This window comes from Spermophilus citellus, assembly GCF_964194105.1.
Source record: "Spermophilus citellus genome assembly, chromosome: 3".
Classification (NCBI taxonomy): domain Eukaryota; kingdom Metazoa; phylum Chordata; class Mammalia; order Rodentia; family Sciuridae; genus Spermophilus; species Spermophilus citellus.
Genome location: NC_138184.1, coordinates 46,862,879 through 46,887,700, shown reverse-complemented (window position 1 = coordinate 46,887,700; position 24,822 = coordinate 46,862,879). Strand labels below are relative to the sequence as shown.

The following is a 24,822-nucleotide window of genomic DNA, read 5'->3' as shown; positions in this document are numbered from 1 at the left end:
CTCAGTTCTGGTAGGGACTGGAACTGAATTCTGTCATCCATTCAGGTTTAGAACAAAATCAACATGGCCCTCTCAAATACTCAAAATTTAAAACCTACATTGCCCAGGTGAAATGTACTTCTTAGCAGGGAAAGCAAAGAAACTTGACCCAGAGGACAGTACAGGACAGTGGCTAGAGCAGGAGCTTCAGCCAGGCCCAAAGACTGGGTTTTTCTTGACACATTGGCAGAAAGAGGCTGTGGATCTTTTTTTTTTTTTTTTTGTACCAAGGATTGAACCCAGGAGCACTTAAGCACTGAGCCATATCCCCAGCCCCAGAATTTTTTTTTCTTTAATTTTGAGACAGGGTCTCACCAAATTGTTTAGGGGCTCACTAAATTACTAAGGCTGGCTTTGAACTTGTGATCTTCCTGCCTGGGATTACAGGTGTGTGCAACAACACCCAGCCATCACTTGCTTCTTAAAGGGAGCCTGAGTTTGTACCATTTGAGGGGCAAGGGACAGAGTGGGAAAGGCCATAGCTGCTGGGCCCATAATAGGAGCTGCTCAGATCACTGCAGGGAGTGAGGAGTTCAGTCTACCACTGTTGAGTCCTGTGCTCAGCCTGAGACTCCTGCTTTCTAGAAGCACCCCCCTTCCCCAAACTGGAGAATGTGCCTCATGCTCTGCCTTTTTTTCTTCTAAAGGTTACTGAAAACCTCTAACCTCTTTATTTATTATCCCTAACTCTTTCTTTGCCAAATGTCTAATCTATGAAGTAGATTTTATATACAGGTATAGCAGGTCTACACCTGTAATAGTTCCCAACTGATCCCCAAAACCCATATGCAGCAACAAAGTACACGAATACAAGGGAAAAATCATATTCCCATCCACAGCTTAAAATGGGGGAGCAAAAGGAAGAGAAAGACCCTGACCCCCCTCATCCCCTCTTTATTGGGAATTTAAGTGGAACAGGACAGAGGCCGAGCCTGGCTAGGGGAATGGGAGTCAAGGGCAGGGGTGGCTGTCCTGTGTGCATGAGAGAAACAATGAAAACCACCTAAGAAACTCTCCTCTCCACCCGTTCATAACCCTGTGCCTGTGTGGAATGCAGGTCCACTGAAGAGCTGCTAGTGAGCCAACAGCAAACCAATTTTTAGGAGGGTAGGGAAATATTCTTTCCCCATAGCCCTATTCTTGCTCCTGGGGTTAAACAAAAAGCTTCCATCAGGTTTATTTTGCTGGGCAACATGGCACAATGAAAGCAGTCCACTTGCAGTCTGAAGGGCAATGGGGCTGCTCTTGTTTTAATCTGTAGCTCCTCTACGAAGACCAGGGCTGATTCACCCTCACCCCCTGACCTTAGGGGAACCTCCCTGCCAAGGTGCATTTGCTTAAAAACTCATACAGGACAAGCCTGCTGCAGGCAGCTGACACAGGCTGGCCAGCAAATTACACCCTCTTGTCTTTCCCTTGACCCTGTTATTAGATTTTTTTTTTTTTGTCATTGAAATTGTTATCAACATTCCTTCACTGGAAAATATTTGTGGTTAAGCTGAGTGTGTCAGTTACAACTGCTGACAAAGGATTCCCAAATCACAGTACATAAGAATCCAATAAACCCCCTGAGCTTCTTTTGCTTCATTTAGGCTGTGTGCTCTGGGCAGCATCATTAGAATCTCTGCTTTCACTCCTACATCTATGAAGGGGTTTGTTTTGTATTTTCTAATAAATCACATCTGGTGGGTTTTTTAAAGGCATTCTAATTAAAGAAGACCCTTGTATTCACCATAGCATGAACTGGCAAAGTGCACAATGGTGCCCCCTAACTGTATATGCCTTCTTCCACCATCCAGGGAGTTGGAGTTACTTGAAGCGAGATGGTTATGTAGCAAACTTAGATACTGATCTCCATTATTAGTGAACACATTTATCTTTTGGTCATCCTCTTGAAAACACACAGCAGCACAGACCCAGGAAGACTGAGCACTGAAAAGGATGGGATCCAACTGTATTATTTGATAGACAGGGAAACTGAGGTCCAGAAAGGTGAAGTGACAGGTACCAGGTCTGACAGCTACACAGTGACAGAATTCAAAATAAAACCCAAGACTCCTGATCCATGCCCGAAACAAAAATTTCACTAAGTGGCCACTCAAAACCAGGAGTAAAGATACAAAGGTACTCCACGAGTCTCCCAAGCCAGACTGTCCCAGGGACACCTAAATCCAGGATACCATTTCTCATCAGGAAAGCAAGGCAGCTTCTGAACTGTCATCCACATCTAACCTTGGCTTCCTCTGATCCATTCTCCACACAACAGCCAGAGGAATCTTCTCAAAACACAACTACACCTTGCTTATATGCATCGGCCACCATGTGACTTCCTACTGCTCTTAAAGACTGAAGTCTTGAACATGGCCTTGTCAGAGCCTGGTTCCTGCCCACCACTCCAGTCTCCTGGTCTTCTACCTACCCACCACAGCTGCCTTCAGAGCAGCATGATCCATCCTACCTCGGGGCCCTGGCACATGCTGTTCCCATGGTCACAACTCTTTTACTCTCTCCTTAGACCTAGTTAACACCCTTCCTTCTTTCAGATCTCACTTCCCCAGAGAAGGTTTTATGACCAGAGCAAGGTCCTTGTTTAAATGCCCTCAAAGCAGCTGCTTTCTTTCACCTTCAAAGCTTTCATTTCCACTTATTATTACATTCTCATTACCATGATCATTAATCAATACTGACTCGACCATGGGCCATAAATCACCAGAACCTCTCCTGGCTTGCTCACTGTGTTATTTTATTACTAACAACACAGTGTGCACATAGGAGATGCTATAGCAATAGGAATATGAATGATTAAATAAACAGGATCAGAATAAGCAAATACATGGAAAGCCCTCAAAGACCTCACCATCTAGAAACATCTTCTGATTAACCTGTGAGTCTGAAAGCTCACTGACCAGTATCACTTAACATAGACATACCTAAGGAAAAGGGTCTAGATACTCCCCTCCCCACAGAAGACTGGAGGGTTTATGGCTTAAAATTTTTCTCCCCACAGAAACACACTTGCTTCTTTGAGACCACATTACATATAATATAATAACGTTTCAGAGTCTACTCAGATCCCTTCTGCCAATGACATGAGACCTCCAGCCAAACATAAGCTCCCAACTAAACACAGCCTCCAGGCTCCCTAAGGAAATGCTGCTCCTTACTGTGGTTTCCCGGGAACCCATCAATCAAGCCTTGGGTGGTATAACTTACCACGATAACCCCTTCACACAACCCCTGCTTGCAGATACATTCTCCCTGAGTCCCCAGAAGCTGGGTTACTTCTCATTTCAGGCATTCCTCCACTTCCCCATGGGAACAGAGTGCGTGGTAGGCCTATTTCCACAGTCTGCCAATAATTTAAATTAAATTTCAGCTTCGTTTTCAGTTTGTATTACAGAGAAAGATCATCATCGAGGAACAGAGCAAAACTTAAGACAGCAGTCTGGCTAGGAACGCCGTGTGGCAGTGCCAGCCTCAGCACTTAGTAAGAACCTATCTCAAAATAAAAGATTAAATTAAAAAGTGATTTTTAAAAAGAATCCCCTCCTCTGCTCAAAATCAAAAGAAGAAATATCCACTGTCAAGGAACATGATTTAACAATCATTCAAAGCCAAGTTTTTGTCAGCTAAACAGGTGAAGAAAGGGCTTTCTCAATTTTTTTTTTCTGTCCCTTATGGAAGTCATTCAATTCCCTTGTCTTTAATGACATTTAGACAGGTGGCTGGTGAGGTATTATCTGTGACCTTTGACATGGTTTTGGAATTAATGTTTGCATCCTCCAAATAAGGGTTAAAATCCTAATCTTCAGGGGCTGGGGATGTGGCTCAAGCGGTAGCACGCTCGCCTGGAATGCGTGCGGCCCAGGTTTGATCCTCAGCACCACATACAAACAAAGATGTTGTGTCCGCCGATAACTAAAAATAAATAAATAAATAAATAAATATTTTTTAAAAATCCTAATCTTCAATGTGAAGGTATTTGGAAGGTATTCGTGATGGTATCTCCAACAGGTGATTAGGTCAAGAATGGAGCCCTCAGGATGGAATTAGTGCCCTTAGAAAAGGGACCCCAGAGAACTCACTCTCTTTCTGCCCAGTGAGGATTCAGCAAGAAGTCTACCATCTGTATCCCAGAAAAGGGACCTCCCTCATCAGAAACAATCCAGGCTGACACCCTGATCTCATATTTCCAGCCTCCAAAACTGTGGTAAAAAAAAATTTCTGCTGTTTATAAGCTACTCAGTCTGTGGTGTTTTGTTATAGCTGCCTGAACTAAGGCAGGCATCTTTTTCAAGGTGCTTCTGTCAATTGACGATGAATCATCTGCCTTTTGGATTATCTTCAAATTTAAACTAATAAACAAACACACCTTTCTAAGTTTTTAGTATGATTAAGCTGAGGACAGCATCAGATCCATTTTGGGGTCCATTCAGCACCTCTTATTTTCCCACTGTCTTTGAATTTTATAGTCAACAAAAGGCATCTGATGTCAAAATTTTATTTACCTAAATAAATAGAAATTAAACACACAAGATAAAAGGGAAGCTACAGGTAGTGGGTCAGCCTGGCACTTCCCTGCATCACTTTCCTAAGGAAGGGTACTCTACCAACCCCAGAAAGAGAGAGTGGGGAAGAATATCACCTGGGACCAGCTGGGAGAACCTGGTATATTTCTAGTTCCTACAGTGTTGGGCCGCTCCAAGGTGCCCCCCTTATTTTCTTCACGGTGTTGAGAATGTTCAAGACGCAAGGTACATTTGCATTTGAATGTAATGACCCAAATGTCTTTGCAGATGGCCTAGAAATGATATACTGGTACCCTACTATTTGTATATCACATAGAATCTATTCCTTTTCATGAACTTGGATAAATAAGCAATGAGCTGATTGACAACTCCTTATAATGCTCTCATTCTATAACCAAATGATGGACAGGATGAACACAATATGCACAATAAACATGGGTTATATGGAAAGAAATCAAGATTTCAAAAATGGAATGCCTTGTATCTTTTTTTCTTTTGTACTAGGGAGTGAACCTAAGAGCACTTAACCACTGAGCCACATCCCTGCCCCCCACTTTTTAATTTAATTTTTTATTTTGAGATAGGTTCTTACTAAATGCTGAGGCTGGCTTTGAACTTGTGATCCTCCTGCCTCCTGAGTTGCTGGGATTTGGGACATGCATCACCACATTCAGTTTCCCTTTTTAATTTTGAGACAGATTCTTGCTAAGTTGCTTAGGGCCTTGCTAAGTTGCTGAGGCTGGCCTGGAACTTGTGATCCTCCTGTTTCGGCCTCCAAAGTCGCTGGGATTACAGGCATGCACCACTTAGCCCAGTGGAATGTTTTGTATCTTAACGGACAATTTCCATTCCTACCCTCATTGTGATAGACTCCAAATGAACTTAATGTGAAAGCATTGGTGTCAACAATTCCATATCTATAGGGAATCATACATTTACATTTCACATTCTTTACAACCTCTCCTCTTCAGCCTGATTTATTTTATTAGCTCCTAAAGCCATGTATTATTTTCACATACCTTGCTTTGTGTTCGAGGCCTCTTTAGGTAGACTTTGCCTTTCCTCATGTTTTTATTGGTTTTCTTCAAAAATGAAGGAATGCAAGTATGTGTATAGAGGAAGAAAGACACTCTTAAAATGTTGCCAAGATAAACCCCGTTCATGTTTTCAGTAACCTTCCAGAGACAGGACAAAACTTATGAACAATGAAGCGGCACTCATTCATTTAGCCATTAAATGCTTACTGAATGCAGTCTGTGCCAGACACTGTCCCAGATACTGAAAATATGACAAATAATAACAACAATAAAAGCTGCATTCTATAATAGAGGTACAGATATTAATAAAAAATACATTAATGTGGCAGGTGAATATAAAGGTTATGAAGAAAAAAAGTTAAGTCAGATAAGCAAAGAAGGGAATGCTAGAGTGGAGTTAGGGGAGAATGAAAGGCTATTTCACAAGAGGGAATAGACTAAATCTTTCTAAGGGCACTTGAGCAGACACCTGAAGGAAATCAAGGCAGTAAGTCACATGGGTATCTAAAAGAAGTGTTTACATAAGGAGAAATATCAAGTGCAACATCCATGGAATATGTGCAGAATAGGAGGGTCATTATGGTGGGAACACAGGGAAAAGGGGAGAGTAGTAGATGATGAAGTCCAGAAGTAAAAACACGACCCGATCATGCTGGGCCTCGAGGGCTACTAGGAGAATGTGGCAATACTCCTAAGGGGGCCATGGGAGAAACAACATATGATTTGGAGCCCCTTTAGCTGCTTTGTTAAGAGTGGACAACAGAGTCAGGGTAGAAGCAGGGAAACTTGATAGGAGGCCCTGGAACCATCAAGTCACTGCAGAGATGATGGGAACCTGATAATGTGGTCCAACTGGAGAAGGTGATCACAGTGTGAAAGTCAGAACTGATAGTGGTGTCTTCAACTCGTTGCCCCTAGATCATGACAGCTTGGATCTGAATGAAGCTTTGCAGAATGAAATCAACAGCTGAGGTATTTTTTACTTACTAATCATTATATATAAAAGTGGCTCATTTAAAAACAACTTTGTTCACTCTAAAGAGGAATAATACCCCACAAACCTTCTCCGATCAACAAAATGAAAGGTCCCTTCCAGGTCTGGTTCTGAAAACTAGTACCTAACTTCATGGAGGGCAAAGATGCAAAGCTCAATATAGCCTAATTTCTCTAGGTCAGATTTCACATAAAACAAAGTGAAGCACTTCCCTAAATGAACCTTTGGACAGACCTGATAGAGGCAAAGAAGTAGATTTCAAAGATATTCTAAGGGGAAAAATGTTAGCAGTAGAATTTGCAGTACAATTAAATTTTTTTTCAAAACCAACCAATAATCCACAATTACATTCTTACATTCTGAAGAAAACCAACCCTGGGTACAGCTAAAATGTGCCTTTCCTGTGCTCAGTTCCCTTATTACTGGATCAAGATGTCTCGATCCCCAGCCATCTGTAGGAGAATAAGTTCCCCCTTGGTGGCCTGTGCCTGATGCAAGGCAGAGCTCAAATAACCGGATGAAAGAATCCTTGCATACACTCAGATAGTACAGATACTAATAAAAAATACATTAATGTGGCAGGTGAGTTTATCAGCTCTACAGATGTAAGCATTTTCTTGAAAGGAACTTATGTAGACCTGACCAGTACAATGGCCACTTTCTGGCAAATAAAGATGAAGAAAACACTTAAGATATTGATTTTCATGTTCAGTAGAAGTTTCCAATTTTAGAAACTGATATTTTGAGGTGTGTATGGAGTTTAAAAAAGTCTCATTTACAGGTATCAGACACTACCAAGAAAAGTAAGAAAGGAAAAAGCCTCTGCTATGGAAAACAGGAATATATAACCAGATCCAAGATGAGGCTTGATGTAATTACTTAAGTCATTTGGAGAAGAAATTAAATTAGCTAGGAATAGAAGCCCCGGTGAAACTTCCTAAGCAAGATTATTTACATAATTTTCACGTGGACAGACCCAGGATACAGTCAAAAAGAAAAACATAAGCAAAGTATTATTTTTGAGTCTTACTGCAAATAACCTCAGTCAAAATTGTATTAATAATAAAGTGCACTTTAAAAAATTTTATTATTATTATTATTATTATTATTATTATTATTTTGCAGTATTGAGGATCCAGAAGTACTTTATTACTGAACTACTTCCCCAGCTTTTTTATTTTTTCTACTTTGAGACAGGGCCTCACTAAGTTGCTGAGGCTGGCCTTGAACTTGTGATCCTTCTGTTTCAGCCTCCAGAGTCACTGGCAAAGTTCACATTTTTAAAGGCAGATGAAATAAAAATTTTGTCCATATGACAAACATTCTTTAAATTCAAAACTACTATATCTGTTATATGCTTTATGTACACATACACACACTAGATGACAGACAAGGAATGCATTTATAGATTCATCAGTCTAAGAAGTTGCAAACACCATCCTTTATATGAAGTATACATGGTGGAGACAAAACTTTCTCTCCCTACTAATAATGGTCACAGCCTGTTCAGACCTACATTTGGAAATGGTTTGCCTTTTAATTGTTTGCTTTGCTTTGGTGTTTTTAAATAGCTTTGCATTCTAATTTTGATATCTATATCTATTTTCTATTTTATTATCTATCTATATATGCCTAAATATCTGGAAGGAGGCATCAAACAAAACTAGGGAGGTGAGATACACCTGGAGAGGTAAGACTAGCACACGGGGGAGAAACTGTTAGCTCCATCTCTGATGTTCAGGTTTTTTTGGTGTATTTTGCTACCAGTAATTGAACCTAAGGGTGCTTAACCACTGATTCACATCCCCAGGCCTTTTTTATTTTTTATTTAGAAACAGGGTCTTGCTAAGTTGCTTAGGGCCTTCCTAAATTGCTAAGACTGGCCTTGAACTTTGATCTTCTTGCCTCAGACTCCCAAGCCACTGAGATTAAAGGTGTATGCTAACATGCCCAGCTTGATGTTCAGTTCTTCAAATGATGGGAATGTATGCAATATTACTTGCATAACTACAAATAAAATTGCTTTTATAAAATATTCATTTATATTTTATGCAAAAGTATTCAAAAAGTAAATGGCAGGTATCAGAACATGTGATCCCTAAATACCTCAGCATGCTTCTCTTAAAAAAAAAGAGAACATTTTATATCCTAAATTTTTTAAATATTAGTAGAAAAGATCAACTAAAACATTGGGGTAGTTTAAATCACCTATTTCAAAAAACAGTGCAAAGAATTGGTCAGTGAAGCTGGTCTTGAAGAAAATTTTGAACACTAAGTGTTGAGAACTGATTTGGGGGTTATCAAAAGGTCTTCCTAAAAACAATTTTTACAAAATGTTTTACATTCTCTCCTTTACTAACACTAACAATCTCATATGTCAACAGATAAAAAATCTTCTATATTTCCTGCATTTTTTCATTCATATTATTATAAACATAATTAATAGAAAAGTTTATCACAAGAGATTATCTAGAGAAGGGACTTTTATTCTAGAATCCTCAGCCCATGCTCCCAAGAGGCCCACAGATATAATTCAGAGTATTTTCAAGGTTGATTAGAAAACAAATAGATCTTTATTTTACCAACAGTTAATTTTTCCTTTGCATCACTGGGGATCAAACTCAGGGTCTTGTGCATGCTTAGGCAAACATTCTACCACAGAGCTGCATTTCTGCCCAACAATTGAAAATCTGCATTTCCTTTCAGTATATATGGAGATCACAAATCATAGAAACATTTGCAGACCTGAGATAGTATTCACAGACATCATTCTATTTCCAAATGACAGTAGAGTTGGTGCAGATTTTCCAAAATATCATTTCCTCTTACATCTCATTGAGGGTCTATTAGGATGAGACATGTTGCGAGGGCTTATTTATGCATTAAGAAGCACATATGTGGTTTTTGCCATGAATTTGATTTTTAAAATATTATACCTATAATTCAGTATAACTGGTTCATTGTAATCTTCTGCATTTTAAGCATATTTCAAGCAAATATAAATAGTCTGCTAGAAGTTTCACAAGATGCCAAAGGTTAAGATCCTGGAAATTAATCACCTCATTCCCTTGATTTCATTCTCCCAATCCAACCCAAACCCTCTCTACCATACAATGTATGATTTTTCTTTTCCTTTATTCTTTTGGTATTAGGAATTGAACCCAGGGCACTCAACCACTGAGTACATCCCTAGCCTTTTATTAAAACTATTTTTTTTTTTAATTTTGAGACAAGAGTCTTGCTAAGATGCTGAAGCTGGCTTTGAACTTGTAATTCTCCTGCATCAGCCTCTGGAGCCACAGGTATTAAAGGCATGGGCCACCATGCCCAGCCAGTATATGATTTTCCATGCTTTTTCCTTTACATGGACACACACGGGAACATGACATATACACTGTATTTTGCAATGGCACTTCATAGTTACAGTCTGTAATATATTTATAAATCTCTACATAATTCAGATGTTCATGCTGCTTCTGTCTTTTAGCAATTATAATTAATTATAATAAAGATTAATGTAATAAAGATTCTTGAATACATGTCTTTATATACTGTTTTTTTTAAATTTCATAATCAGTTCTATTTATGAAATACTTGTGCCAACAACAAAAACCTTCAGACTTAACCAGAAAGGGATTTTTTCTCATGAAATCAACAGCAATGATGGCTAGCATTTTTATGATTTGTGGGTCAGATGCTAAGGACTTTATGTGAACTGATTTTAATCCTTGTAACTTGAAGGGAGGACACTGTTATGATTTCAGTTTTACAGGTGGGGAAATAGGTATGGAGTGATGTTTTCTACCAAAGCTTGAAATTCTGGTTACAAATTCAAACAAATAGATATTCTGGGACACAGGAATCCTCATTTAACATGGATACTACTGCTATCACCCGGAGGGGAAGAGTAAAAGATGGATATGCTGACTTGCACTTTGTTAAGCCATCAACTTCTGAGAGTGTGTCTTGAAGCTCCTTGGAATTTCTTTGTCATTGTGCTTTTCAAAAGTTGGGGTCAAAGAGAAAAGCTCATGGCAATGATGACAATCCACCACCTAATCAATCAGGCCAAAAGAAAGAAGTGATGTGTTTGTGACAACATGGGGCAACATGTCAGGAGATGGCAGCGTCAGAAAAACCTTCAGACTGAATGTAGAATCTCTGCTACATTAGGCCCAAATGACTTCACAGATAGCATAAATAGATTATACATCCAAAACAGAAAAACACCAATAGGTTAAATATAAGCATGTGTTAATGAAGACCCACTTTCCACGACAGGCCTGGTCTCCTCGGTGATAAGAACATTATTAAAATCTCCCACGTAATTCATCAAGGTCTCATGCTGGCTAGGGCAAGTCAATCTCCCCAGTTAGTTAATCTCTTGGACTAGGAGAAACAAAACTTCAGAAATGGTATCTTTTTTTTTTTTTAATTATCTGGACTCTGCTGAGAAGAGATAAAATAATTCTACTGCTATTCCGTGTCTGGTTGAACATATTCTAGCATTGAAGCATCATTTAGCTTAATCAAAACAGGAAGGATTTCTTCCCTATCTATATCAACTCTCATGTAACTTAGCAAATAACAGGAATATACAGGTAATGAAAATTCAGACATGCCTGCTACACATTTCAAAGCTAGTCTGCTAATATGACCAGCTAAATGGCCTATAAATCATCTGGCACTAGAAGTAACAGTGCTAAATGCTTTATTCTCCTTTCTTTTCTATTCTGGAGGTGGTGTGGAAAAGCTGTAGAATTCAACCATCCTGGACTTGAATCCATAATCTATGCCTTTGAGCTCATTCCCTCTTTCTGAACCTTAGTTTCCTCATGGGGGGTGGGGAAGGAGGTGGGGGTGGTGGGGGTTGGAGACCACCTATGGGGTTGCTGCTGGGAGAATCAAATGAGGTATTCAGAAAGCACAGAGCACATGAAGGCTTAATCCATACCAACACTCAAGTCATACTATTTGATAATATAATAACAACAACTATAATTAGCACTATGATTGAGAGCACAGGCCTGGAAATCACTGAGGCTGCTCTTCTTACCATGTAACTAAGAGGTCTTCCATAGCTATGTTACAAAAGGAAGGACTCCAGCAATTTGGTTCTTTCTTCCCTGATATTCTGATGATGATGACGATGATGATTATTTACCACAGGAAACCCATGCTAGTAAACAAGACTGAGCAGCTCAGACACACCCATCTGAGTAACCCATCTGAGACGCAGTCACTCACCCTTCATTCATCCCCCCAGACACATTTATGGAGCACCTATGATGAAATACCATTTGCTTAGAAAGGAGTTCATGGGCTACTGGTGAACTCAGGGACAGAGCGTGACCACTTATTTAATAAACTCAGGAAACAGCTTGCTGAGTGAACAGAGTCCAAAAGATTTCCTGGCTTTATACATCTGGGGTAAATATGTTCATTTTGTCTTCTGCCTTAGATTTTTTAAATTCAACCCCTTCCCTTTCAAAATGCCATTGACTTTATAACATTTATCTGTCCCTTTCAGTCACTGATACAATGAAAGAGATCTTAAGCCTACCATTACTCAAGGTTTACTAGGTACTTCTATGGGATCAGTGCCTGCCCCTTTGCTGGGGATGTAATGAGAGGGAACACAAGTTTCCCTGGGGAGAGTGACAAGGAAGGTGACATCACAGCTATGTGATAAAGGTTAGGACAGGGACACAAGCCTGGGACGGACGGCAGGGGGTGGAGGGACAGAATACAGAATGGCTAGAAGAATCCTCCAAGTCTGAGAGCTAGGGCTGGATGTTGAAGCGTTAGTGGACAGGAGCCAGGCAAAGTACAAGAAGAAGGAAGAACCTGTGCACATTCCAGACATGGGGAAATGGAATGTGCAAAAGGCCTGGTGGCACAACAGAGCATAGTAAGTTTGAGAAATGGAAAGAAGATCAGTATGGTTGGCCTGTGTGACAGGGGGAAGGCAATAGTTTAGGAGGAAGATGGGCAGGTTGGCAGGGGCCAGGTGGTACAGGCTTTGGAAGCACTATAGACTCTTAAGACCTGAAAGCAGGCAATCTAAGAAAAGATTTATACTTTAGAAAGATGACCTAGTAGTAAGCAGAGGCAGGGAGGCCAGTAGAGAGGCCAACAAAATGCTGAATAGTGCCAAGAAGAAAGGAGGGTCTGCAATCACTTTAGTGAGCTTCTGAAAAGACTATTCCAATTCCTAAACTCTTCTTCCTGAGGAGGGGAGGGAAAGGGTAAGATGCGAGCATATGTCACATAAACTTCTTTCTAAATTTCTCAAAGGGGACAGAGGAGATGCTGTAACAATGTATGGAACTCAAAAAGCACTGAGAGGTATGAGCATGTTCTTCCCCTATATTTCTTAGCAGGAGCTTAAAAAGGAGTTATCCCAGTGTCTGCAAACCAGCAAAGCAGAATTCAGGAAGGATGTGAACTCCAATCCCATCCTACCCCACCCATGGTCCAGCCTCCTGCTCCCACAGGGAAGGCTCACCAACATGGAAAGGATATCCCATCACCAAGGACATTGCCACCAGCCAAGAAAGGTGCCTGGGCCCTGTAAGGGGCTGTCCTAAAAGGCAGAGCTAACCAAATGTTCCATATGAATTCACAGTCTTAGCAAGGGACTAGTGATGTAGTGGGAAGAAAGATGGGCCAGAGAAACCTGAAAATGATCTATTTCTGTGAGGTTCCATACAACACACTTGAATGTGCACTTCTTTTCTGAAAGGGATACAAACCTGTTCACAAGTTTTAAAACTACCCACACCCTCTTAGCCAGGGATTTCACGTTTCAGACTTCATCCTACTGATAAGATGGGACCACTGAAGGATGTTCCTGGATGCTCATCAGTGTTATTTCTAACAGTGAAAAGTCTGAAATTATCTAAGTCCCCAAGAGAGAATGAGTTGAATAAATTTGTTGCAATCATTTGACAAAGTACTCTACAGTTATTAAAAATAATGTTCTTAAAGGATATTTCAGGATATGGTGACATGCTCTCAATATAGTAAGTGAAAAGTACAGGAATAAATTAATTTGTGTTATCCCAACTTTAAAAAGTTATATGCAGTTATATAACTACATAGGTCGACAGTTGATAGACAGGTGAGACAGCAATAAACATCAAATTTAGCCAAGTCAGGGGTTTGCAAAGATCTTCAGCTTCACTAATAAGAAAATATTTCTTCAGTTGCAGCAGTAGCTACATGGGGTTTGACGTTCTCTTAGTACTGTTTTGTATGTCAAGTATTTCATGATGAAAACATTTTAAGAGGGCTCAGTGGTACAGCAACACTGGGTTCAATCATCCCTGGTACAAAAAAAAAATTATCTACTTCTCTGGGGTGCGCTGTCAAACTCCGCTGTTCATATTTTCCAGATTTTCTACAAAGAACATATGTTCCTTTTCACCTTTTACATCATTTTATCATTGGAAACTATTTTCGTGTCCAGCTCGATGCTCTTTTTGTTTTTGGAGAAAAAATGTTTGGTGCTGAGATGTGCCCTCAAGTGGGAACACACCTTGCTCTTCCACCAGGCTCTCTGCTGGGGTGCCATGAACCCCTCAGCACTCCACTCAGGCATCTCTTGCCCTTATAATTTAAACTAGAAAAGTGGGGGAAGCAATGTCCCCACAACCATCCCACTCATATCCTCTGACGTGAGAGGAGATTTGTAGGCGGCTGCTGGGAGCCTTCTTTGCTCTGCAAATTGTTCTCAAAACTGTTACCTTTTTTTTTTTTTTTCTGGAATAGTTTATGTTCTATTCTGCCCGGAAGCTGGGGGCTCAGCCAACGCACTGGGTGAAGTGGTGGGAAAAAATAGAAATCGATTATTTTGTCAACTAGCGTGGACTCTTTAGTCCAAATCCATTTTTTACCAAATGCTGGGAGTGGAGGGAAGAACAACGCTGTCACCCTGACTGGGCTTGAAAACACTGCCCATTTACTCTCTAAGAGGAGCTCTAATGTAGGGCCTTGGCTGGGGTCTGCAAATGTCCTGAAATCTTGCCCTGAAATGATTGTAAGATTTACTGGAACCCAGGGCTATCACAAGATGCCCCAAAGAATCAGGGACACCCCTACTCCAAATGACTGAGGATCCTGTTCTGTGAGAGGAAGCTCTTTTCTTAGCTCACCCACTCCCATTTGGTCTCTTCAGTCCAAATTTCACAGGAGGTTAGAGAGAGATTTAGCAGGAAAACTCCCTCTAAACACCTATCAGAATCATCATCCAAGGCTTTAAAATAAAACAAGATGTCACTGGGAATGTTTATGTTATCCTTACTCAGACACCGCAGAGGGTGCTACATAGCACTATTTAATCAAAGGGAGATTTCATCTGTACTAACATTTCCCAGCTTTTTATGTCACAGTTATGTTTCATTAAAATCAGCACACATTAGGGCAGCTCACTATTTGGAAAAAAAAATTAACAGAGAGTGTTTAACAAGAGTCCATTGTTGGGCTGAGACTCAATGGAAGCTTGAACACAATCTCCCAAATACCCCTGACTCCTCATCGAGCAATTTCTTATTCAAAGCATATATCTGGTGACTGTCTTTTCACTTATTAAATGGAATCAAAGTTGAGAGTTACCAATATTACTTTCCTAAACCCTCACATCCTCTGGTATGAGTCATCTACTGGAACCTACCTTTTTTTCCCCCCCTCTCTTTTTCAGTTACTTTCCACTACACATAGACTCAAAACAACTTTTTAGCTGGGCATGGTTGTGTGTGCCTATAGTCCCAGTTACTTGGGAGACTCAAGCAGTAGGATCACTTGAGCCCAGGAATTCGAGGCAACTTTTCAGTTTTGCTGCTGGTTGGTTAAGGGACTAGCTACAACTTCAGTGGATATTACCATTTAAAAATACAAAGATAACTGGGAACAGTGGTGCACATCTCTAATCCCAGTGACAGGGAGGCCAAGGCAGGAGGATTGCAAGTGTGAGGCCAACCTCAGCAAATTACTGAGACCCTGTTTCAAAATAAAAAATGAAAAGGGATTAGGATATGGCTCAGCAGTAAAGCACCTTAGATTCAATCCCCAGTACTGAAAATAAATAAATAAATAAGTATTTAAAGATTAAAGTCCTTCTGAGTAATCTACAAAGACCATTTATTTATTAGACTAATTAACTTATTTGGCTCAGATATTTATTTAGATATTATTGCATTTATGGCAAAATATCTTTTCATGGGTGGCTCCACCTACCAGTTAATTCAACTCAACTCATCTCTACTGTGTGTCATAGAGTTGGTGAAATATTAGCGCTAATAAACCCCTTCCATGGGACTCTGCCACACAAATGTCATCTCCATATGACTCTAAGAATCAGCAGAACCTGCCAAACAGCAGTTTTCAAGTCCCTAAAAGCAGTTCCAGGGTTCTTCTAACTTCTACAATTACTAATATATTACTATGCAGTAATAAATTACGAAAATTCAGCCCAGGTTCTGGAAATCTGTTTGCCAAGATTCAGAAAAAATGCCAAGCAAATTAGAAATGAGTTTGGCCATAGATGAATCCCTAAGCATAGCTGTAATGGTGGTAATTGGGTATACTCCTCTACTATAAAGGTCTCATTACTGGAATAAAACATAATATTTGAGATGGTTAAGAAAAAAAAAGTAATATCATCTGCAGCTATACAAGAAGAATTCGTTATCTAGAAATTATTCATTTCCTGAGACTTAAGTGACCTTGACAAGAAAGCAGCCATTGATGCCAACCAGGACAAAAACCAAGTCATGACCCATAATTTCAAATAATCCTTTCATATCAGAGACTTTAGTGGTTCTTTGATAAAACATACACACACTCCATCCAGAGACATGCTTTTCTGAAAAATAAATACTAATTATGTAGTTGAGGGAAACTGTAGCTGAGGCTTGACCTTAGAAATGATCTAGAGTAAAGTTTTGCCTCAGTCATTACACTCACCTGGGTTTCTATTTCTTCATTTGCAAAGTGAAGGGACTGAAGTGCATGATGGCTAGGGGGTCTTTATTTTATTTATTTTATTTTAGTACCAGGGATTAAAATCTGTGGTGCTTAACCATGGAGCCACATCCTGAGCCATTTTTATGTTTTGAAACAGGGTCTTGCTAAATTGCTTAGGGACTCACTAAGTTATTGAGGCTGAATTTGAACTTGTGATCCTCCTGCCTCAGCCTCCCAAGCTGCTAGGATTACATGCTAAGGGGTCTAGCTAAGGGGGTCTTTAAATCCTAAAAGTTTTAAAATTCTAAAAATAAATTTCTACAAAATTATAAACATCCAAACACACACATAAAAAATCTGATTGCTGATGAAGAAACTTCCATAGCTTCATTGTCAGCAATAAAATATTCAATGAATAAAGTAAAACCCGGAAGACATCATCTTTTTGTCCTGTTTCCATGGCAACCTAGTAAACTGGCCCAACTCCATCAATCTGATGGTCCAAAGACTAGAACAGATAAACACCATATGGTGAAATAAAGTGCTCAAGAATGCTAATTATATGCCAGCTCAGGCTCACTCAGCATGTCTGTTTGCATCACAGAAAACTCAGTCATAATTAAAAATAGCTTTTTAGTGAATGCATGTTTATACCAGTAAATAAATGTCATCAGATCATGATGGTTTTAGAAGACCTGATCCCCAATCTTTCTTTTTAACAAATGGATAAATTGAGGCACAAAGAGGGGAAATGACATTGTTAGTCATTTCCCTGTGAGAGGCAGAGCTAAGACAACAAATCAGTTCTTAATTCTTAGCCTGTAAGTCTTCTCATCTCATAAAAATACCTTGTGAAGGTCTCTGTAGAAGAGAGACATTGGGTCTAAAGTCAGAGGAGTTGATACAATGCGAGATAGTGAAACCCCAATAAAGTGTAAAAAATACATAGACGAGGGGACAGGAGGAACCCAGTAAAGGCTTGAGTTCCTAACCACCTGCCCACTCACCCTGGATAATGAGAGCCTTGGAGGCCCAGGGAGGCTTCCCAGTTGCATTAGAGGGAAGCAAAGAGGTCGTGCACAGGAAGCTGCTGAAATTAAGCCTCCAAGGCCTGAAAAATTCAAGAAAGCTTTTCACCTCTATGATTACCAGTATTCAACCACACAGTCCCTCAAGCCTCTTTTGCAAACCTTTGCTTTCAAAGAAAAACACGATAAGGCTAATGTTGATAGGTACCTAGTAGGTGCTTGGTATTCTTTCATTGTTTTATTCAACTAACAAAAGCTTGTGTTAGATGAAGTCTTTTTTAAAATAAATTAAATAATTAATTTTTTTTTAGTTGTGCATGGGCACAATGCCTTTATTTCATTTATTTTTACATGGTACTGAGGACTGAACCCAGTGCCTCACACATGCTAGGCAAGCACTCTACCACTGAGCTATAGACCCAGCTCCAGGTGAAGTCTTTTCATGCTTATTTGCCAAACAAGAAAACATGCCACACAAATGGTTAAGTATAGAATCCTAATTCAGACTAAGATCTACTGATTCCAAAGTCATCCACTCCATCATGTTGCTGGAGTTCTCTTCCAGCCTTTGGGCCATCCGGCTGCCTGAGTTGGGCCAAGCCACTAACTTCCTCACAAAGGGGCAAACATCTGGTTCATCTTCTTGAACCAGCCTCTATAACAGCACAGAAGGATTCATCTAGATTTTACCCAGATGCACTAAGTTTGTACTTCATTTTATGAAAGAAAAGACACAGGCTTTGAAGAACTTAGCCTGGAAGTTTAAGTTGACCACACAACTTTCTCCAGCAAAAAGAAAAAAAAAAATTTATTTCCCCTGGGTTACAACTTCCATATTGGACCAGGGAAGCCCACTTCAAAAAGGTACACAGCATATTAACAAATAATGATCAGAGAAGGGACATGGGAAGCAGAAAGGACTGCACTTACACTTATGTCGAGGCTGCAAAGGCTAACAGCATCTTCATCTTGGGCACTTTGCTTCCGTTTCCGCTGCAAAACAAATAATAAAACAAAGTTTAAATGTAAACAGGGATTATGGTTTTGATTCAGGAAAGCAAGCAAGCAATCCAATATCATATGCAAACCTTATCATTTCCACCACACTGCCACAAAACTTTAACGGGACTATGTAAATGAACAGTTCTAAGAATTACGGGAAGCTATTAAGCTCTAGGATAATCATTTTTCATTATTAGTCTTGTTCATGCTGCTAGAGTCTCTTTTTTCTTTTCTTTTTTTTCTATATGTCTCCATAAAACATTCATAGATACCAGGGTCAAATTCTGACTAACTTGGAGAAACAACTATACTGGAAAGAAAATCTAATTCACTTAAAGATATTCCATTTTCAGAACTGCTTTGTACTTGGGTAATTTAAGTGTCTGTTCTCAACCTGTCCAATGTTCTAATGCAATCACAGAACCACGATGCTGGAGAGAACCTTAGACGTCTTCTCTAACCTTCCCATTTTATAGTCATAAAAACTGAGATTCAGAAAAGTCGTTATTTTTTAAAAATATTTTTTTTAGTTGTAGTTGGACTCAATACCTTTGTTTTATTTATTTATTTTTATGTGGTGTTGAGGCTCGAACCCAGGTGAGCACTCTACCGCTGAGTCACAACCCCAGCCCCCAGAAAAGTCATTATTGAACTAAAGATAATTATATCTGAAATGAATTTATAAGTTTATGGCCAGGGCTTACAGCTCAGTCAGATACAGAAAAATATTTTCCCCTTTACAAAAAGAAAAGAAATTCCATCCATATATCATAAGAAAGTCCATCAAAGATATATTCACCTTTCTTTAGCATCCCCAGCTCAACTAATCAGGTCATTGTTTTCTTGTGTCTGTCCCTAAAGTGGGACTTGTTAAAATCTATTGATGCTACTTGCAAGAAAGCAACCAAAAGATCAGAATTGGTGACGTGAAGCTATGGGAAAGTCCAGAGACATCTGGGTTTTTGACCCCCAAAGAATCCCACTGCCTCCTTCTCTATCAGAACCCTGAGGCAGCCAACAGAACTGCTCATTTCTACTTCAATTCAGCAAAGGTTTGTTAAACATCTGCTGTATGCCAGTCTCTGTGTTTGCTCCCAGGAACACGGGTTGGCAACTCCCAAGGTTAAGGAACTCACATTAATGTAGAAGAGATGGAATATCATGAACTGTAATGAATAAGATTCAAACATTTGGGCTGGGGATGTGGCTCAAGCGGTAACGCGCTTGCCTGGCATGCGCGGGGCGCTGGGTTCGATCCTCAGCACTACATAAAATAAAAATAAAGATGTTGTGTCCACCAAAAATTGAAAAATAAATATTAAAATATTAAAAAAAAAGATTCAAACATTTTAGGGAAAGTCACTTCACTCCTCTAATTCCCTTCCTCAACTCCAAGGTGTGTATGCTTGGGGGATGGAAGTGATAACGGCAACTCTATTCTTAGGAGTAAAAACAGTAATGCACTCTAGTGCTTAGTAGAGTGCGTGGTACACAGTAGGTGCTCAAAGTGTGGGCTGGAGGACTCTAGCACAATGATAAGGGAGGAAGTATTTAAATAGGCCTAAAGGATGAATAAGATTCTACCAGATGAAGATGGGGAAAGGACTGAGGCCTCTCTTTATATAGCCAGCTACCTAGATATTTAAATTCTCAAAGGTGAACACAGTTCTATCCAGAACTGTGAAGTTTGGGATCCTATAAGTTTTCCACTGAAGCAGTAGTGCAGGGCGCCACCATTTTGGGCATCTACATTAACAAATTCACCAAGTGACACCCCCCCCCCCCAATCATACTGGGAATCAAATCCAGGGAAACTTTACCCCAGCCCTTCTTATTTCGAATAGGGTCTTGCTAAGTTGCTGAAGTTGGCCCCAAACTTGTGATCCTCCAGCATGGATTAGATTACAGGCATGTGCCCCCACACCTGGCTCACCAAGCACACTTAGGAAGTCAAATACTCCACTTGAGTTCTTTCAGAAGAGACTTGGGAACTTGCTGACAACCACCCCATGTATATTTGCCCATATCTGAGGATGCTTCATGTTTGTACAGAGGCCTGGCCCTTGATTCATCATCTAGGTACAATTAAAAACAGCACTGTGGTTTCAGGGAAACCAATTCACTGGCTTATTTTATATGGTGAGATTTTTTTTTTTTTTTGAGATGGGGGTGTATCTATGTTACCCAGCTGCCCTTGAGCTTGAGGGCTCAGGTGATCCTCCTGTCTGAGTCTCCTGCTGGGCTGTAGATGCATGTCACCACACGCAGCTTATATGGTGATTCTTTTGAGGGAGATATGGTAAGAGGCAGTTCCCGTTTTACAGGTAAATAAACTAAGGTGGGAAGATATAAGCAATTTGCTATCACATAGCCATAGCATAACACTCTGAATTCAGGATTCTAAATTTTGGGGCACTCATGCTGCTTAAAGTGAGGCAAATAGATCATGTCTCACTTACCCCCTGGAATGTCTGGGAGCATCTGCCTGGAGTGCCCTGTTAACAAGGATCACACAGCAGAGTAAGCAGCCATCAATTAGCAATACACAAGTGCCAGGGAAAAGGCAGGTGGTCCTGCTGCCTAGAATCACCCAGGACCTTCTGGAGTCAGGCTTCTCTTGCCTTGAGCTGCTATGGAGTTGAGAGGAGCCTGTTTCGCTGGTGAAGAAGAGGGGATAAGAATCTCTTCTCACAGCCAGGCAGCCCCCTTCAGACCAGCTCAATATATTACCCAGCGCTCAAACCCAGCCTCACACCACCCCCAAAGCAGCTCTAGCCAGAAACTTCCACCTGCTTCAAGTGTCAAGTCTAGAAGACAAATATCCTCTAGGGGCCCTTTTAATTAAGCCACAGCTGGTTAATCTGGGATAGAATGATCTCAAGAAACCCACACATTTAAAAAAATAAAAGCTGTATGGATTGAGAGAATGGATTTTCTTGTCAATTTTCATTACACATGGTAGTGGCTGACCACTGCTAGTAACAAAGAAGAAATCTGAGGCTTAAACTCTTGAGCTTGAAGCAAAAATTTCACAAAGCATTGTTTAGTCGTTGTTTATTTGCTCTAAGTTCACTGGGTACTTTTTGTGCAAGATCTGCTCTGGGTCCTAGGATACAGCAGTGAATGAGCCAGGCACGCAGGTTTCTTTCACTCTAATTGGGAGTCAAAGGAAAACAAAATAGCTGAGTGTGGTGGTGTGTGCCTGTAGTCCCTGTAACTCAGGAGGCTGAGGCAGGAAGATGGCAAGTTGGAGGTCAGCCTGGGTAACTCAACAAGACCCTGTCTCAAGATAAAAAATAAAAAAGGTCTGGGATGTAGCTTGGTGGTAGAGTGTGCTGGAATAAACCCTAGTACTGAAAAGAAAAAAAGAGAGAGAGAGGGAGGGAGGGAAGGAGGGCAAGAGGGAGGAAGAAAATTACATAATATAATCTGTCCTGTGAATGAATCAGATAAGGTGCTGAGACAGAGATCAGATAGATAATCTTATTTTTTTTATTGGTTGTTCAAAACATTACATAGTTCTTGATATATCATATTTCACACTTTGATTCAAGTGGGTTATGAACTCCCATTTTTACCCCGTATACAGATTGCAGAGTCACATCAGTTACACTTCCACTGATTTACATATTGACATACTCATGTCTGTTGTATTCTGCTGCCTTTCCTGTCCTCTACTATACCCCCTCCCCTCCCCTCCCCTCCCCTCTTCTCTCTCTACCCCCAGATAATCTTATTCTGGTTTTTGGTTGACACAAGATTTTTTTTTTTTTGGTACTGGGGTTGAACCCAGGGGCACTTAACCACTGGACCTCACATCCCCAGCCCTTTTTTGTATTTTATTTAGAGACAGATTAGATTCTCACTGAGTTGCTAAGTGCCTCGCCAAGTTGCTGAGGCTGGCTTTGAACTTGTGATCCTCCTGCCTCAGCCTCCTGAGTTGCTGGGATTATAGGCGTGAGCCACCACAGCCAGCTTTTCATGAGATCTTAGTCAATGAAGGCAGGATATGGTCTGTCATGATCATATTCCCAGATGCTGGTTCTGTATTTGGTACATGGCCAACTTCTCCCAAATTAGTATCATTTGTGGGGGGTGCCGGGGCTTTGAACCCGGGACACTTTACCACTGATCTGCATCCCCAGTCTTTTTTTTTTTTTTTTTTAATGAGACAGGGTCTTACTACATTACTCAGGGCCTTGCTAAGTTGCTGAGGCTGATCTCAAACTTTGTGAACCTCCTACCTTAGCCTCCCAGGTCTCTGGAGTTACAGATGTATGCCACTGTGCCCAACCAAAATAGTATTTCTTGATTTTTTTTTTTTTTTTTTGGTTGATACCCTTGGTCCTGCTCCTTTTGAGAAGCTTGTCTTCTTTACCACTCACCCCACTCCAGAGAAAACCAGGTGGAGAAATCAGGGATTAAGTGGGCACCCAGCAGCCAGGCTGGCTCAGTCTGGTGATGAAGGACATGCGGTTGAACAAGCCACATGCAAATGTGGAAACAAACTACAAAGACATGGACAAGCAAGATCTCAGAAAGCAGAGGTGCTGCAGGACACTGCACTCATTTCAAATTTTTACCACAGTAATCATGATAATAATCAGAATGATAACATTGTAGTTTTAGCTTATATTTATTCACTATATTTATATATTTATTAATATTTATTCACTATATGTTACTCCCAGAGCTAAATACCTATATGTCATTTGATTGTCATGCCAATCTCATGAGCTAGGCAGGAACCAGTATTATCTCTGTTCTACAGAAGGAGAGAAAGAGGCTCAGAGAGGGGCAGGAACTCACCCAAGGCTTTCTAATTAGCAAGAGGTATAGCTTGGATTCAAACCTAGGTCTGTCTGACTCCAAGCTCTGTAGTCTGGGCAAGCACATCTGTAGTACCCACAGAGGATGTGTAAGAAGGAGTTTAACGTGAGGAAAGTGGGAGGGGACACTTTTAGAACTTTTATTCTACTAGAGAATTGACCTTGAAGACCACAACTCTCTGTTGATTTTGTGGTCCTTTCTAGTTTTTCAGGTTATCACTGCCTGCTATCAGGTCACAGCCATTTTACTTCCTCTGCACATGAGAAAACATGGACAGGGTACCTGGGGAAGTGCCTAGGCAGGAAGGCCACTATGTATGAACTGTGCTTTTACACACTCAGTCTGACAGGTTCCCAGATACTCTGAGAAGCCAAGGACGCACCTTATTATTCATGTCAAGTTTACTGAAGCAAATGCACAGTCCACTTCCCTTTCAACCATGAAAACAAAGCACCTGGGGTGAGCCCAATAATTGCTGGAGCCTGAGCTCTCTGATTTCAGCAAACTTTACCCCCCCCATAGCACTGGCCCCCCTTCTTGTGCCCTGTGCAGACTAGTAGGTCAGTGAATAATTTCCGAACGGGTGACTAAAATAAAGAATGAATAAAGGGGGCCAGTGTTCTTGAGGTGTCACCCTTTGCTTCCGCTAACTACCTGGCTCCCAAAATTAAATCAAAACCTCAAAAGCAAAGGTCACAGAAGGCTAAAAATCTGTCAACCTCAAATTTCCTTGGAGATTTAAAAGCTGCTAGTTGAAGCTCAGATTCTTGCTTTTAAACAAGAAAAAGCATTTCCCCCACCAGTGGGGGCATTGGTTTTCCTTAAAATATGTAGAAATGTGAAAGGAAATCATGGCATCTCAGAGCTTGGTCTGAATGGGGCATTGGGCAAGTTCCATGTCTCCTACCAGAAGGAATACCACATATGTTCAAGGCAAGACATCCCTGACCTATGGACCTATCCATGTCCTGGTTCTCACATCAGGAGCACTCAGTCTCTGTGCTTTAGAAACATGTAACCTAAGACTGACAACATCTCGGAGGAAAGGAAATCCAGCCATCAAAAACATAAATGACCACAATGGGCACCCAAGCTCTTGGTCCCAAAATACATACCTACCTGGGATCAGAAGGAAGGGCAGAGACAGAGGACAGTTTGTGAACAATGGGCCTGAGTGGAGTATGTGAATTCTTAACTCTGCAGGCTACATACTGCATGGAGACACCTTCTAGAAGAGCTTAGAAAACCCTCTCATGCTTCTCCAATCAAAAAAAACAAAAAAACAAAAACAACCCGAAGTCCCCTTTGTTAATGCACAATTGATGAGGTCCCTGTGCAGTATCAAATATGAGGTTTCGCAGTGGTGTGGGTATCCCTGGGGGATCAGGTGACCTTCA

General features: G+C 40.6%; 1 protein-coding gene across 3 annotated transcripts in view; it reads right to left on the bottom strand.

Annotated features, from left to right (window-relative positions):
• Positions 1 to 24,822, bottom strand: part of ARHGEF3 (Rho guanine nucleotide exchange factor 3) — a 276,854-nt gene that overhangs the window by 133,741 nt on the left and 118,291 nt on the right. For 2 of the 3 annotated variants that reach the window (XM_081283737.1, XM_081283738.1), the window contains one exon: positions 18,524 to 18,586. In XM_081283737.1, the coding sequence (XP_081139863.1) occupies positions 18,524 to 18,586 (63 nt within the window). Of the gene's footprint in view, positions 1 to 18,523; positions 18,587 to 21,054; positions 21,091 to 24,822 lie in introns of all 3 variants that reach the window. The other variant, XM_081283736.1, reaches the window with a different exon arrangement.